We start from the raw sequence: 14,027 nt of genomic DNA, 5'->3' as shown, positions 1-14,027 counted from the left end.
TAGGAGTTGTTTGAACTTAAAAACAAGACAGATGTGAGCCTTCAATGAGGAAGCTTCAACTGGACTTTTTATCCGTTTTTTTCTGCCATCTGACAATAAATTGGGCTTGAGAGTCAAGGCGACAGCCTAATTTCAGTTTGCATGACAAATGTCCAAGTAATGCTTTCACAGAAATGTTCCCGAGCAAACTTTCATTCTTAAAAAGTGGAGAGAAAAAAAAAAATAGTCAGGCGGAAAACTGCCCGGTGCCCAAAATACAGCAAGCTGAAGTGAATTAAGGAATAATTTTGGGAGATATTCAAGGGACTTGGAAACAACTGAACTATTGTATTCATTGAACAGATGGGTTAAAGACGTTCCAATTGTTGATTAGGTGTTTTGACATGGAGGGATAGTCATGCTGAGAATAACCAATATTCTTTCTCTACAATTTTCATAGTTAGTGCATGCAGGCATGCCCCCCAGTGAATTTGTAAAGAAAAGGACAAAACCAAAACAGCCGGTCCTTTCAGTTACCACTTCAAACTGTCAGTGGCTTGTAGGTGTTTTGTTTATGACAGCATCATTAAAAAGCCACTGACGTTACCCCGTCTTTCCATTTTAGTCCCAGCTCTGTCAATTCTATCTTTGCGAGCAAAGAGAAGTGCCATTTTATCAGACCTGAAACATGCATAGCCAGGGAGCTCAGAGACTGCAGCCTCAGGAACATTTTGTTCGGTAGACCCCTCACCCACCCGGTGCATCTCTCTCTCTCTCTCTCCCTTTGTCTCGGTCTCATTTGCACATTTTGTTTCCTGAAGAGTTGAAAAATAGGTTACATGATAAGTTAATCAAAGCCTGGAAAGCAGCCATACTTTTATCACGCCTGTCACAGACACTGTGAACAAGCCAAAATCCAAGCAGCAAAACTCACATAAAACAAAAAAGGACAGCAAAAGGGAGTGCGTGGATAAAAAGGGGTCAGTCAGGGAGAAACGAGATAGCGTGCGGAAGAGTGGAAAAATAAGGAGAGGTGCCCCAGCGCCACTCTCAGAGCGCTCACACAGATATCCTCTTAGCATGTCTGAGAGCTAACTACCCACCAGTACACCACTGCTACTGGCAGGCCGAGCTTGTATTAATAGCATGTGCAGTGTGTGCAGGCATTTGTGCAACTGAGTGCAGTGCAAATAACGTGGGTAACAAAAGGGGAACAGTATTAGCTCCACAAAAGAAGGTATTTATCGCTGGACTATTGCATTGGATTGCATTGTACTGTAATGGATGCTAGTGCTATTGTGTCTACCTCTGTAAATATGAACACATGTGGACTAATGCAAACCTCAACATGACCCGATTGTTCCCCTTTGGACTCCCGCAGACATTCCAATAGAAAGGTCTGCTGATTCTTGGCAAAGCCTTGATTTAGCTGGGGGGGGAAGGGGGGTGGCGGGGGGACAGCAACAAAAAAGGGGACAATTATTTCCATCGACCATTTGCAACCATGTGTCAGTAATGTGTTGCTGCTTTCACTCTGGTTGCAATTAGGAGGGCAGTCTCCTGTTACGCTTTGTGAATGAAAAAAGGGTCAAAAATAAAAAAACTATGTGGCCCTCTATGGCTCCTCATGCTTCCAACAGGGAGCAGGGCTGCTCAGATACAGGCTTGTTCTCCTCAGAGAACCTGCACTGCAGCTAAATAGCAGAAATAAGCAAGAAGATGAGCTTCTGATAATGAGACTCGCTGCCATCATAGAAACGGGCAGGTAGCCAAGATTGAAATGCCTCCCCTCCCCTTTGAAAGAAATGAGAGGCAAGGGGACATGGAGAGAGAGCGAGGTAGGGAGAGATCGAGGGATAGTCTGGGGGGAGGGGTCGGCACTTGCAGTGGCGAGGGAAAAGAAAGGGAGACGGTGGGAGAAAACATGAACAGACTACGAGATACAGTGTGGCAATAAATGGAATCCTCCGTTCGACTGTGAGCCGAAGGCTTTGCTCGGTTTCCAAACCGCCGGGTGACGCAAGACCAGAACGAGAGCAGGAGGGGACGTTTAGGAGCCTTTTGTCCTCAAATAGACCCTCTCCGTCTCCCTTTGAGGGGGCGCTTTACGCCCCCCTCGTATCAAAGACGGCGTACTTGTTTTTCCGGAAGCGGGGAGGAAAAGAAAGACTGAGGAAATGGTCACAGGAGGCTTTAAAAAGCTCATTATTCATGTCTGTTTACCTCTGCAGAGAGAAGAGGAAAAACAGGAGAGCGAGACCATGGTGACTTCTCCGGTTTCCCTGACAGAGGCTGGATTAATTAAGCCACTAGGGGGTTCTCTCACTTGTGTGTGTGTGTGTGTGTGTGTGTGTGTGTGTGTGTGTGTGTGTGTGTGTGTGCACATGGGGCAATCTATACCTCCCTGGCTTCATTAGGGCCAAGTGCTCTTGTGATTATGATTTTAAAAAGTAATCTAAGTGGGAGTTATTTTTACATCTTAAATGGCACCATGTTTGAAGAGGCAGACCTACATGCCCGTGAGATGGTACTTGAAGAACATTATACAGATTTTTTTATTTTTACGAAAAGAAACCAACACAACTGCTTTACCTGCAGATCAAAAGGGCCCAAATGAAAGGGCCAAGTGTTTTAACAGCACCCAGCAGAGTGCCTTCTGGCTGCATGCTCTGTCTGGGGGACCAACAAACAGCTGTTGGTCCGCAGTTCCCACAGTCTTGAGAATCCCCCCCCCTCCCTCCCCTCCAGCACCTGCTACTGGGGAGCCTGTCTGGATGGCTGCTGGCTGGTCCGGACTACTTAATGGTCCCCAGTCAGCTGGAGAGACTGGGATGGTGGGTGTGGGACGGGGGAGGGAGGGAGAGGGGACAGGGGGTGTCTGTCTGGTGTTTGGGACAATTAAATGGGGTTCGGAGAGCGGAGGTTACGTGGGAGTGGTGTGAATGCCCCTTGAATTAAGAGGGGGATACCTTTTCAGACTTTGTGGATGGGGGCAGTGTGTGCGGATAGCCAGCGGGAATGTTATAAATCACACACACTTAAATTCAATATGGCTTCTGAATGAATCCAGTATGGGTTTTTTTTCTTATCAAAATGTGAGGAAAGTAACCAGAAAATGGGTCAAAGGAAGTGCATTCAACCACCTTAGGATATCTACCCAATATTACTGCAGTGGCTTATAAACTAAACGTGTGTGTGTGTGTGTGTGTGTGTGTGTGTGTGTGTGTGTGTGTGAGTGTGCGCTTGCATACCCTTTAAACTCAGCCAGCTGGCCTGCAAGGCAGACACAGATCTGAGAGGACACAACTAGGTCAGACTCGTGTGCTTTTGCTGCTGCACAGCCACTACATCTATGTACATGTGTTCGTCTTTGCATGTGCGAGTGGAAGTGTGTGAAGGAACATCATCACATCCCTCTGGGCCACAGTAACCTCACCAGAGAGGTCAGAAAAAAAAATGTCCTCAAAACAGGATTCATCCCTGACCAACAGTTACACTGAAAACTTTCCATCCGTGCTTGCAGGCCGGATTGACAAAATACATTTTGATGTATAAATTCAGATTGAGAAAAGGCTATAAATTATTATCTTATCTATGATACTGATGCACATAATAATAAGCACAGAGTTGCAAATATGTATCCTGGCAAACATAGAAGTCATGCGTAAATAAGGTGTTCTGTTGTAACTCCATTTCCATTTCACATCCTTCATAACGCTACAAAAACCACCACAGCCGTACAAGAGAAAGACCTGGTCTAGTTCCATTTGTGTCAATTTTAAGTTATTTACCAAGCTTTGCTACTACTACAGTAGTAATGTTTTATGTAAATATAGCAGAGGCAGTGCAGAAGTGCAGGGTAGTAAGTTGAACTACAACGTCCTCTCTCTAAATTATGTATGCCACAATCTTTGCACCAACAGGGCCACTAGCTTGAGGCTATTAGCGAGGCGGGGGGGATAGAACCGGCTGTGAGGGGGAGGCCCTCGAGACAAAAAAAAACGAGAGGGGAAGGAGGTGGAAACCCAGCCAATGGCTACTACGCCATTGGCTGGGTTGTACTGAGACGCCCCTGGGAAAACTGGGGCCAGGTGAAGGCCAGACAGGACAACAACCGCTGGACTCGGACAATAATAATGACATTATGGGTTAATACGCTCAACCAGGGGAGCTCAAAATGAGAGATATGTTCTTTTGAAATCAAAAGGGTTTAGAGGTATTGCTTCTCTTGAGTGAGCAGCCAAATGTAGTGCCTGAACCACAGCTGGGGAATCCCTGCACCGAAGAAAAAGTCTACATTGAATGAGCCACTAAATAAGGCACAACTTGCAAAAAAAGCAAAAAATAAAGCCTCCCCTTTAGTCTGATGCTGTGATTGGTGGCCCGAGTACGAGGATATTGGCGACAGAGCATACAAGGACCAGTTGCCTCCGTGATGCAGAGGGCTGTAGTTTGCCGACGAGCGAGAATGTTGAGTCGGTAATTGAAAGGCGGCAAAGCAGCATTGATGCAAGCAGACACTCATGTGCGTTCCTGCTAACCTGGACATGAAAACATTGCGTGGTGTGCTACAGAGACATCCTTAAATCTATGCTCTTCACTGTGTCCTGTGCTAGAGGACGTGTGTGTACATCATCAAGCAGATGGTTGTGATTGCTTTACAAAGAAAAGAAAAAAAAAACCTTTGGACGAACGCACCCAGAAATAATGACAGCAATTTAAAAAAAAAGAAAAATCTTGGGTGTCCATAAAGTGAGAGAAAAAAAAAAGATATAATTGCCATGATATAAATAAATCATGGCCATCCTTTATTATCATATAGAAATACACACGAGCAGCCTCACAATGAGCACCTTGAGGCAGGTTCAGTATTAGTGATCTTAGGGGCCACCGGTGACTTCATTAAAAGATTACCGCTGGCTACGGAGGTCTGAGATGAGGTGAGTGTACGTGTGTGTGAGTGTGTGTGAGTGTGTGTGTGTGTGTGTGTGTGTGGTCCTGTGAGTCGAGCTAAAGAGCTAAAGAGCACGCAGAGGCTTGAAGAACTCAACTGTGTTCTTCTGACTTAGGCTAAAACCTCCAACCAGGATTTTTCCAAGGCGTGGAAAGAATTTGGCGTTATTATTGCCAATGTTAGAAGCACTTGCATATCCAGACCTGCACACCAATAGCACAGTTGGACACGAGCATATAGCTATAAGACGGCCAAAGAAATGGAAAGTAAGGACAGCAGCCAATTGAAAACTGCTGGTCAGCCTACCCACATCATTTAAGAGCTGTATCTGGACATTATTTAACACCGAAGGAAGTGAAGGTGCGCCGTTAAACTACAATTATAATCACCGTAATTTATTATGCTTACAGTGCAGTAAATCTGTCAATGCTGCTTTGCACACCGCCGTATCTGTGCAAACAAACCCTGAAATATAGCTTAACGTGGGATCTAAAAAAATAAAACTGCATGTTACTGCATTTCTCTCAACATTTGGGAATGTAACAAAGGTGGAAGCAGAGTGATGGATTTAAAGGACAACTTAATTAGCTCATTGAGTGAAATATCACTCAACACGCAGCCAAAATATACTAAAATGAAAACAAAATCACACCGAAGTTTAAAGGGTGAAACAATTTGTACACGGCCCCCAAAAAAGCGTTTAAATGAAAAAAAAAAAAAAAATCAGGAATCAAATCCAGGGCAATTTAAAATGTATATTTTTTACTGTATTTACACAAACCTGGGTGGCGTTTGCTCGCAGTGGACGTGGCAGAGTTTGGGGAAGTGCTGCTGGTAGTCGTAGAAGAAGAAGAGTAAGATGATGAGGGCGAAGAGGAGGAGGAAGAGGAACAGGAGAGGGTGAGAGCGCTGAGGGCTCCTGCAGGCAGTGGCTGGCCTCTCTTCAGTAGCTGCTTGTGCTCCTGCTGGCGGAAGCGCGGGGGCACCTCTCTGGGCGGGTAGCGAGCACTGGCAGAGGACAACTGGCACTGCTGCTGAGGGGGAGTCTGGGTCGGGAGTTGGCTACTGGAGGAGGCGCGCTTGCCATTGCCAGAAGAAGAAGAGGAGGAGGAGGAGGAGAGGGGCAGCGTAGGGCTGGCGGGGTGGAGGTGGTGGGGCGGGCCGGGACTGGGCTTAGTGGGAGCAGGCTCTGGCACTGGATGGACACAGCACACGGGCACACAGAAAGACACACGCAGGTAGCAAGGTATTAATGTCTGGGTTAACTCATTATTAGACCTTTATATAACCAAAAATATATTTGACTGGGTAGTACTGACATCTGACAAAAAGAACAATAGTGGCTTAAATTATGGGAGGGGGAAGTAAACCCTGCAGTTGAAATGTCTGTCATGACTGAAAGTGTGGTTTTCCTGAGCATTAGTCCAGTTTAATCAATTCCTTGGTAGCCCAAATCAAGTTTTTTTATGTTATATTATTACTTCATAATAGGAAAAAATGCCTCGATAGGCCGAGGATATTGTAGGGTTAACTAATGGTGCTTTCACAAAATATTTACATCAGATTTTTGATAATTAATCATCAGTAATGTGGCTATAATGACTAAGTGGAATATGGCAAATAATACAGCAGCTTCAACAGTCTGGTAAGTTTAGAAAATGACATCACTCTACTGTAATGCAGCCTTTAAAACCAGGAAAAGATGACACTTATGACATGTTACGATACACAAAATCTAAGACGATATCTAGTCTCACGTCACGATATCAACATCATATCTGTAATATTGCCCAGTTACGTTACAGCAGTGTGTGATGGAACGGCCCAATTTGCTGGGATGAATGTGCAACAGACAAATGTTCACCAAGTCTCCAGAAGTGTAAGTTTGTGCATTCTATTATATGTATAGTACTCGGCAGGTGTGTATAATTGAATCTTTCAGTATGCACTGCACGTTGGTGTGGACTGTCCCTTTAAATGAACTGCCTCATGCATCCTTTTGTCGAACATATGTTACTGGCCCAGACGCACTCCATGGAAAGGTCATATTTTTTTCTGCTGACTGAACACACAAACACATGGAGACACCTCCTTTCCTCTTCATTAAACACACACACACACACACACACGCACACACACACACACACACACGCACACGCACACACACCTTTCCTTGCTGGTTTGGCCTCAGCCTGACCCTTTCCCTGTGGTTCCAGTGACCGGCCAGCCATCTAATTGAGCGTTAGCCCGAGTGGTGTTATTATTAGCAGGACCTGGACAGCTAGCAACCAAAGAGATTGGCTTGGCTAAAGTTTCCTCTCCGGGGTGCTGAGGAAAAAAAAAAAATACTGTCTGACACCGAATAATTCCTACTGAGGAAGCTGAAGAGGATGTCGGTGTGTGTCTGTGGCTGTATGCTCCCATGAGGAACCTTAACGAGATCCAGTGTGGCGCTGCTTTTACTCCCCGCTGCTCAGAAGCGGCTGCCTTCATTATGGCTGCCAATTGCTAGTGACCTAAGAGCTGCCGTGAATTGCAGTTTCCTGGTCCATGGGTAAATGCGTTGATGATGTTGTCTTCTATACTCCCTATAGATGTGGCTGCTCTACACAACAGCTGAGGCTGCCTTCACTCAAGGGAGGAGGGGGGGAGAGAGAGAGAGAGAGCATGAAATAGTGGGAAATTAATGCAGTGGAAATAATTTGTTCATTGAAGCCTAACTTTGTCCAGTGTGAGAACTATTTCCTACAGTAGTGCTGTACTGCAGTGTTGCCAATTAACCACAAAGTCTCTCACATACACACACACACACACACAGGCCAAAGCTGCCACACTGGAGGAAGTGCATTCAGAGTGCCAAAGGTATTCAGTGTGCCTGCCAAGAGCTCGTCTGAAAGCTGAAAAACAGAGGCCCTCTCGGTGAGCACAACACTAATCCAGAAGGCTGCCGACCTGCTGACACACAGAGAAGGCAGTGATGTGTAGCAAACTTCAATATGCGGCAACACAGATAAAGTTCCAAAATAAAAGCCCTCTGCGTAGAGGGAACTACATATGTAGTGCAGTATTTGAAGGCAAAACCTTGCTTTCTTCCATTGAAGACGCCCTTCACAGACACACTCACTTCCACACGGGCACAAACACGTGCGCCTCTACTTTTTTCCAAAAAACATAAAAATACAAGAGAGAAAGAGAGAAAGAGAGAAAGAGCGAGAGTGAGAGAGAAAGAGACGGCCCCCTCCAGCAGTATCAGGCTGGCTGTTGGCTTGGAACTGCAGCTGGTGACGCACATCTCTGATTAAATCCATCTCGGCCCCCGCCTGACGCTGCCTCGACCAATCAGACAGCTGGACGGTGAATACTCGCTGCCCTGCCCCCTTTCCTCACTGTCCTTTCCAATGGCCCAGGACCTACCGGGATGCAGTTTGCACTATAGGGTTGTTGCACGCTGCTCAAACAGAAGCCTGCCGACTGCAAAATTGTGTGCAGAAGTCTTTTAAATTAGAGGAATAGTTAATTAATATCTTTTGAGATTTAAATGACAGTTAATGTACCAACGTCCCCGACGAGATGACAAGCAAGAAACTAAATTATTTGGACTAAAGCAGGTGGACTAATTCAAAGATGAGCTCTTTGTCTTCTTCCACTTTTCTCGGATGAACCCAGAACACAGGAGTCCCTTAGCGCACACACACCCTGCAGCTCCACACTGTGTCTGTGTTGTTGTAGTAACGACACAGACACTACATGTATCCATGCTGCAACTCCCTCATGTAGCACGTTTCTCCTGCACAAGCAATGGCATCCGTCTCTAACATAATCACGATAACCTAACACTAACCTGTTCAATTAATTTGTGCTCGCAAAAAAAAAAAAGAGAAGAAAAATGAAGCTAAAATGATCTGTCATCTTTCATGAACAGTGCTGCTGTAACACGATCCAGCTGGGTAACGCGGAGCCATCTATGGTGTCATCTGTATTTAACAAGTGGATCAGTGAGAATGAATGTTCTCCTGAGAGGGAAGCAGTGTGTCTATGCACGCTAACACACACACACAAATGAGATGGCAAAACTGGAGGACAGCAGTATGTGTGAGAGACACACAGCTCCCCTCTTGCCCTGAACAAACGTAAACACATTTACTGAGACGCCCTTATTATTTAGAGGAGAGATCTTTTTCTTAATCCATGATGGATGGGTAAGTGCTTTTGAAGAGGAGGGGGGTTGGCGAAAAAGACTACCAAGGAACGAATTAGAGAAACGTGGGGAAACCCCTCAGATGAGAGAGTGCGTCTGTAAAAGATTAAATGAGGAAAGTGAAGAGCACGCTGCCAGCGAGAGGCAACGAAGAATCATCCACACAGTGCATTAGTGAAGCTGCAAGCTTATTGCATTTCAACTGGATGACGAACGGGGTCTCTCTGCTTATGGAGCGCTTCCTTTGGGGGCTGAATTTCATTCCTAGAACTATTAACTCCAATACCAAAAACATATTTCTTACATTTCTATTCACGTCTATATCTACATATCAGGGGCTCGCAAGTGACCAGAAATCATCCTCCGACCACAAAAGTGATGAAGCGGTAGAAGAAGAAAGAAGTTGGACTATGAGCAATCTTTCCAACTACATTAGACTAACGGTTAGATATCATCCTGGGGAGAAACCAACACATGACGCGGAGAGACAAAAACAGACTGCTGAAAATAATCACTTTACCGACTCCACTGGCAGAGTGCAGTGCAGACATGTTTAAGTTACAGCGGCGCGAGCGAGAGCGGTGTTGTGAAAGCCAAATTTAGACTTTAATGCGGTTGTGGCCTTGGTACTGCTAATTGTAGTTGAAAAGGAGAGCCAATTAAATTAGCATTTTGTATCAAGTGCACTGCAAATTCCATTAAACCCTCCAGCTGAGGTGCTCACTGCAACCTTGCACCAAACTTTTAATTATAGCCCTTCTTCACACTAAATGGTTAATTACACACAATGAGAGAGAGCGACGGAAAGAGCAACTGCGTACGGATAGAGAGCAAGTGAGCATAGATGAAGAGAGGGGTGGGGGGGCATGCAAGGCAGAGGGAAATGCATAAAGAAATCAGATATAGAGTTAATAATCCATACGGAGGCATGGCGGGCAAGACGGTGGGGTTTCTGTTATCGAACAAGAACAACTGTCGCATGAGAACAACCGTGATTGGTTCCCTGAGCTCAGTGCCAGGCGGCGCAGGTTCCCACATCCCTTCTGTCTATTGTCTGCAGAGCCACTTTATTATGCAGCCATGTTAATAGAAGGGGGGGGAGGGATGTAGCCAACACACAGGCCTGTATGCCCCACACAATGGTGCACTTCTTGATCCAATAAAAGCTACGAGGTGGAGGAAGGGATATGCAGCGTGTTGTCTGTGTACAACAATTGTACACATGCTGCTGGAGTGATTTTAAAGAGGCGCGCGGTCGTGTGGCGCAATGCTTTTCTTTTTTAGCTTATGAGAAAAGAAGCGTTTCTGTGCCTTAGTTTAAATAAAGTAGTGAGACAAGGATCCACCAGGTTTTGGTCGGAGAAATCGCATCACAACAACATGGCGGCAGAGGCACAAATACATTCACGACCTTCTCCGGACCACGCTTCCTCATTTCCTTCTGCAAAGCAGATTTAGGGCTCGCTGCTCATTTCTGCCTCCCCTCCTATGGAAGTCATCACACTACTCGATACTTTTGGTCCACGATACTGCCGACTACATTCTCTTTCACAAAAGACACGTTTGACTCTCTTTTCGGTCACAGAAGGCAAAGGAGGGTCAAGTGGGTGCGCCTCTATGAGGTCCCATCTGTCAGTATTAGTGGAGAGGAACAGAAACACCATCGCTCGCACACAGAATAAAAAAGGCAAACATTTCTCACCCCTCACCCTTCCTATAACGGGGGTTCGTTGCTATAGGGACTGACAGTTGCCGTACGCACCTCCATTTGCCTCGTGACCCCCTCGCCTGTGCCTCCAGTGACCTCTTCCCATAACACGCCTCTTTCACCCTCTCTCTCTAATTAGTGACCCCCCCCCCTCCCCCCCCCCCCCTCTCTCTCTCTCAGCTCTTTTCTTGGTAGTTGATCTCAGCTGTGCCTCTCCAGCCTGTTAAGATTATGAGTCGCCCGGACAAACCCCCCCCCCCCCCCCCCCCCCTTTTTCTGGGGGGGGGGGGCCTAATAGTTGCTAACTCGCTTAACAGGATCATGCTACACCTCCGTCCGAGGTCAGTGCCTCAGGGCAACCACTGCCTGAGGAGAGAGAGGTCTTTTGAACTTGATAGATATGAAGCATGACGCGTGCTATCTTAAACCTGTTAAGGCTGAAGATGGGCTCTCCCACAGTCAGAGCCCCGGGGACAAAGAGCATAGGGAACACAACCAATGTGAGTTCTCACGTTTGTGTATATAACATATAGCATTATAACCATCCACTGAAATAACCTCACAGGGTCAAATTCAACCTGTAAGGTGGTACTGGTTTCTATGGCCAGAGGGACGAGTGGGAGGAGCCCCTTTATGACGGCGTACCGCCAAGTCTTAGTAGGTGAACACCTTTGCTTCAAAGCGCAGGCCGAATCGCCATTCATATCAGTCGAGCTACATCCTATTAATCTGCCCTGATATTTGACATGAAGCGGCTCACTGTTGGGGGAGGAGGAGGTGACGGGGGAGGGGCAAGAGTCCCCGAATGGGCTCGCTTGTCAGCAGCTTGTGAGTGATCATACAACAACGAATGCGCAGAGAGGGAAGCATTGTTTGAGTTTGTACTCCCCTCTTGTTTCCTCTCTCTCTCTCTGCCCCCTGTCTCTCCCCTCCATCCTTCACTCGCCTCTCCCACTTGACATGCACGCCGGGTGAGCACACAGGGGGGTGGGTGGGGGGGTATGAGAGAAAGAAATTATGCTTGGGAGTCATAAATCCACAGGATGTAATTCACAAGCTATTCACTATTAATTCATGGAGTGTTTGTAAATTGTGGTTAACAGAAGGGAAAAGCAGCCCGAATGCTAAAGCAAATTGGCCTCTAATTAGATTGTGATTCATGAAATAGCCTTTTCAAAAGTGTTGACGCAATTAATAGCATGTGAAATTACGAGTTAATCCAACGGCGTAGAATACGACGCACTCGTGTTTGTGAGCGCTTTGAAAAAAACAACATAATGCAGTTATCACCAACGTGACACCGTGCAAACAGGGCTTCTCCTCAGATGTGGTATGCCTGTGGGTGAGGAGGAGAGTCGGGGGACGAGGCAGAGACAGGCATCGCATTTGTTCTCCACCCACTCAGCAGTGGAAGAACACGCGAGCAGATTTTCTGATTATCGGGGTGCGGGGACGCGACGGACGCACTGTGGTTTTATTGTGACTTCCTGTGCCTGTTTGTGTAACTTTCCTGCGAACCTGAATACTATTTGTGTGTGCGCACGCGCTTGCGATGGCCCGTGCTGCTTTGCGATTCCAAAATGTGAGCGTTTCCTTCAGTCGCAGAGCAGATTGAAAGGCTCCGAGTCGCTGTCGGGAGGAATGCGCATGCCTTTTTAATATTGCTCGGCAGAACACTCGCTTTTCAGATACTCCTCGCGCACTCCTCTGTGTGGCCTTTTGTCAGGTACGTGTAGCAGTCAAACTGACTGATTGTGATTGCAGTGGCGGCAGCGATTGTGATGGGGGAGAATAATCAGCATCCCTCTGAGGTAATGGGGACCGGGAGGGAGGGCCCCTGCATCAGAGGTCCAGTCTGTGTGTGTGTGTGTGTGTGTGTGTGTGTGTGTGTGTGTGTGTGTGTGTGTGTGTGTGTGTGTGTGTGTGTGTGTGTGTGTGTGTGTGTGTGTGTGTGTGTGTGTGCCTCCTGGAAGCCTTGCGTTCGGAGAAGCTCCATGCCTAATGGGGGGCAGAGGAGTTAATTCCGCTGTGCCGAAGCTTTATCTCATTTTCATACATATGAACGCGCGCCAGGCCGAGATCGATTACCGCAAACAAATTGAAATGCCTGGGACCAAGGAAGGCCTGCGGAGAGGAACGCACAGAAAGGCGTTGAAAGGTGGGGGAGGTGCTGTGCAATGTGCACGTGTCTATGAATTTCTGAGAGTGTATAAGGAAGGCAAAATTCTCCGATATGGATGGAGAGACACAAATCACAACCGCATACTGATTTTCTCCCTGTCTGCATACACACACACACACACACACCTCTATTATTTAGTGTCACGGATGAAAACTCACTCCGCTTGATTTTAAAAGATATTGCCGATGGGAGGTAGTGAGCAAACTCAGAGGTCCTGATGGCTCACTGAACGATTAGTCTTCAAACAGGCTTCCGCCCTATTTTCTTTATCATTCGGTCTACATGAGCGCCGCCAACATACACACAATTAGTTTCTCATTCTATGTCCCTTTCTCGCTCTATCTCTCATTAAACATACCATAAAACAAATGTCCACGTCATTAGCCCTATTCTATATGAGCACCGTCATTGACTCCCAATGGTCATTTTTGGCACTCGTCTAAAGTGCTCACTGCTTCATTACTTTCTTTCCTCCCTTCCTTCCTTTTCCTCCATCTTTCTAGTTGGGAGCTGTAGCCCTGTCCGTGGGCCTCTCTCACAGGCAGAGTTCTCAATATCTCCTCCTCTTGACTCTCGGCATTTCCTTTGCCGCTCCCGTCAGCGACACTTGGTACAGCCCGCGTGTAACACGTCGCACACTGTAATCAGAAAGTATGAAGGCTGGGATAACGCTTTCCATTGCTTCGGCTCTAATCCGGGCACATCGGGTTTGAACTGAAACAGTAAACGCGATGTTCAACGGCCAAACCAGAACCAATGCCAGTCACCTGACCTCCACCCGAATTAAAGTCCCTGAACCAAGCAATACGAGCACCACAGGGGAAGACACCAAACGTCTGCTCACTTCATTTCAGTTCCAACGTGCTGCAACACAGAGCCAAACCAAATAGAAAATTTAAAAAATCACTGTTGTAATACTGCCCTGTTGCTACAACTGAATGTTTAAAATACAAGGTTTTCCACCGTCTGACAACCACAAAACACTCACCAGCCATTTCTCAGTCAA

General features: G+C 46.6%; 1 protein-coding gene across 2 annotated transcripts in view; it reads right to left on the bottom strand.

Annotated features, from left to right (window-relative positions):
- The window catches only part of tnrc6c2 (trinucleotide repeat containing adaptor 6C2), a 47,407-nt gene that overhangs the window by 20,440 nt on the left and 12,940 nt on the right, over window positions 1–14,027 (bottom strand). Inside the window, exon 4 of one of the 2 annotated variants that reach the window (XM_079159102.1) lies at window positions 5,715–6,128. The exons of the other annotated variant lie outside the window; for it this stretch is intronic. Within the exon in view, the coding sequence (XP_079015228.1) occupies window positions 5,715–6,128 (414 nt within the window). The remainder of the gene's footprint in view (window positions 1–5,714; window positions 6,129–14,027) is intronic. 2 annotated transcript variants of the gene reach the window in all.

Source organism: Pholis gunnellus (genome assembly GCF_910591455.1).
Source record: "Pholis gunnellus genome assembly, chromosome: 5".
Lineage (NCBI taxonomy): Eukaryota > Metazoa > Chordata > Actinopteri > Perciformes > Pholidae > Pholis > Pholis gunnellus.
This window is presented reverse-complemented; position numbering and strand designations above follow the sequence as displayed.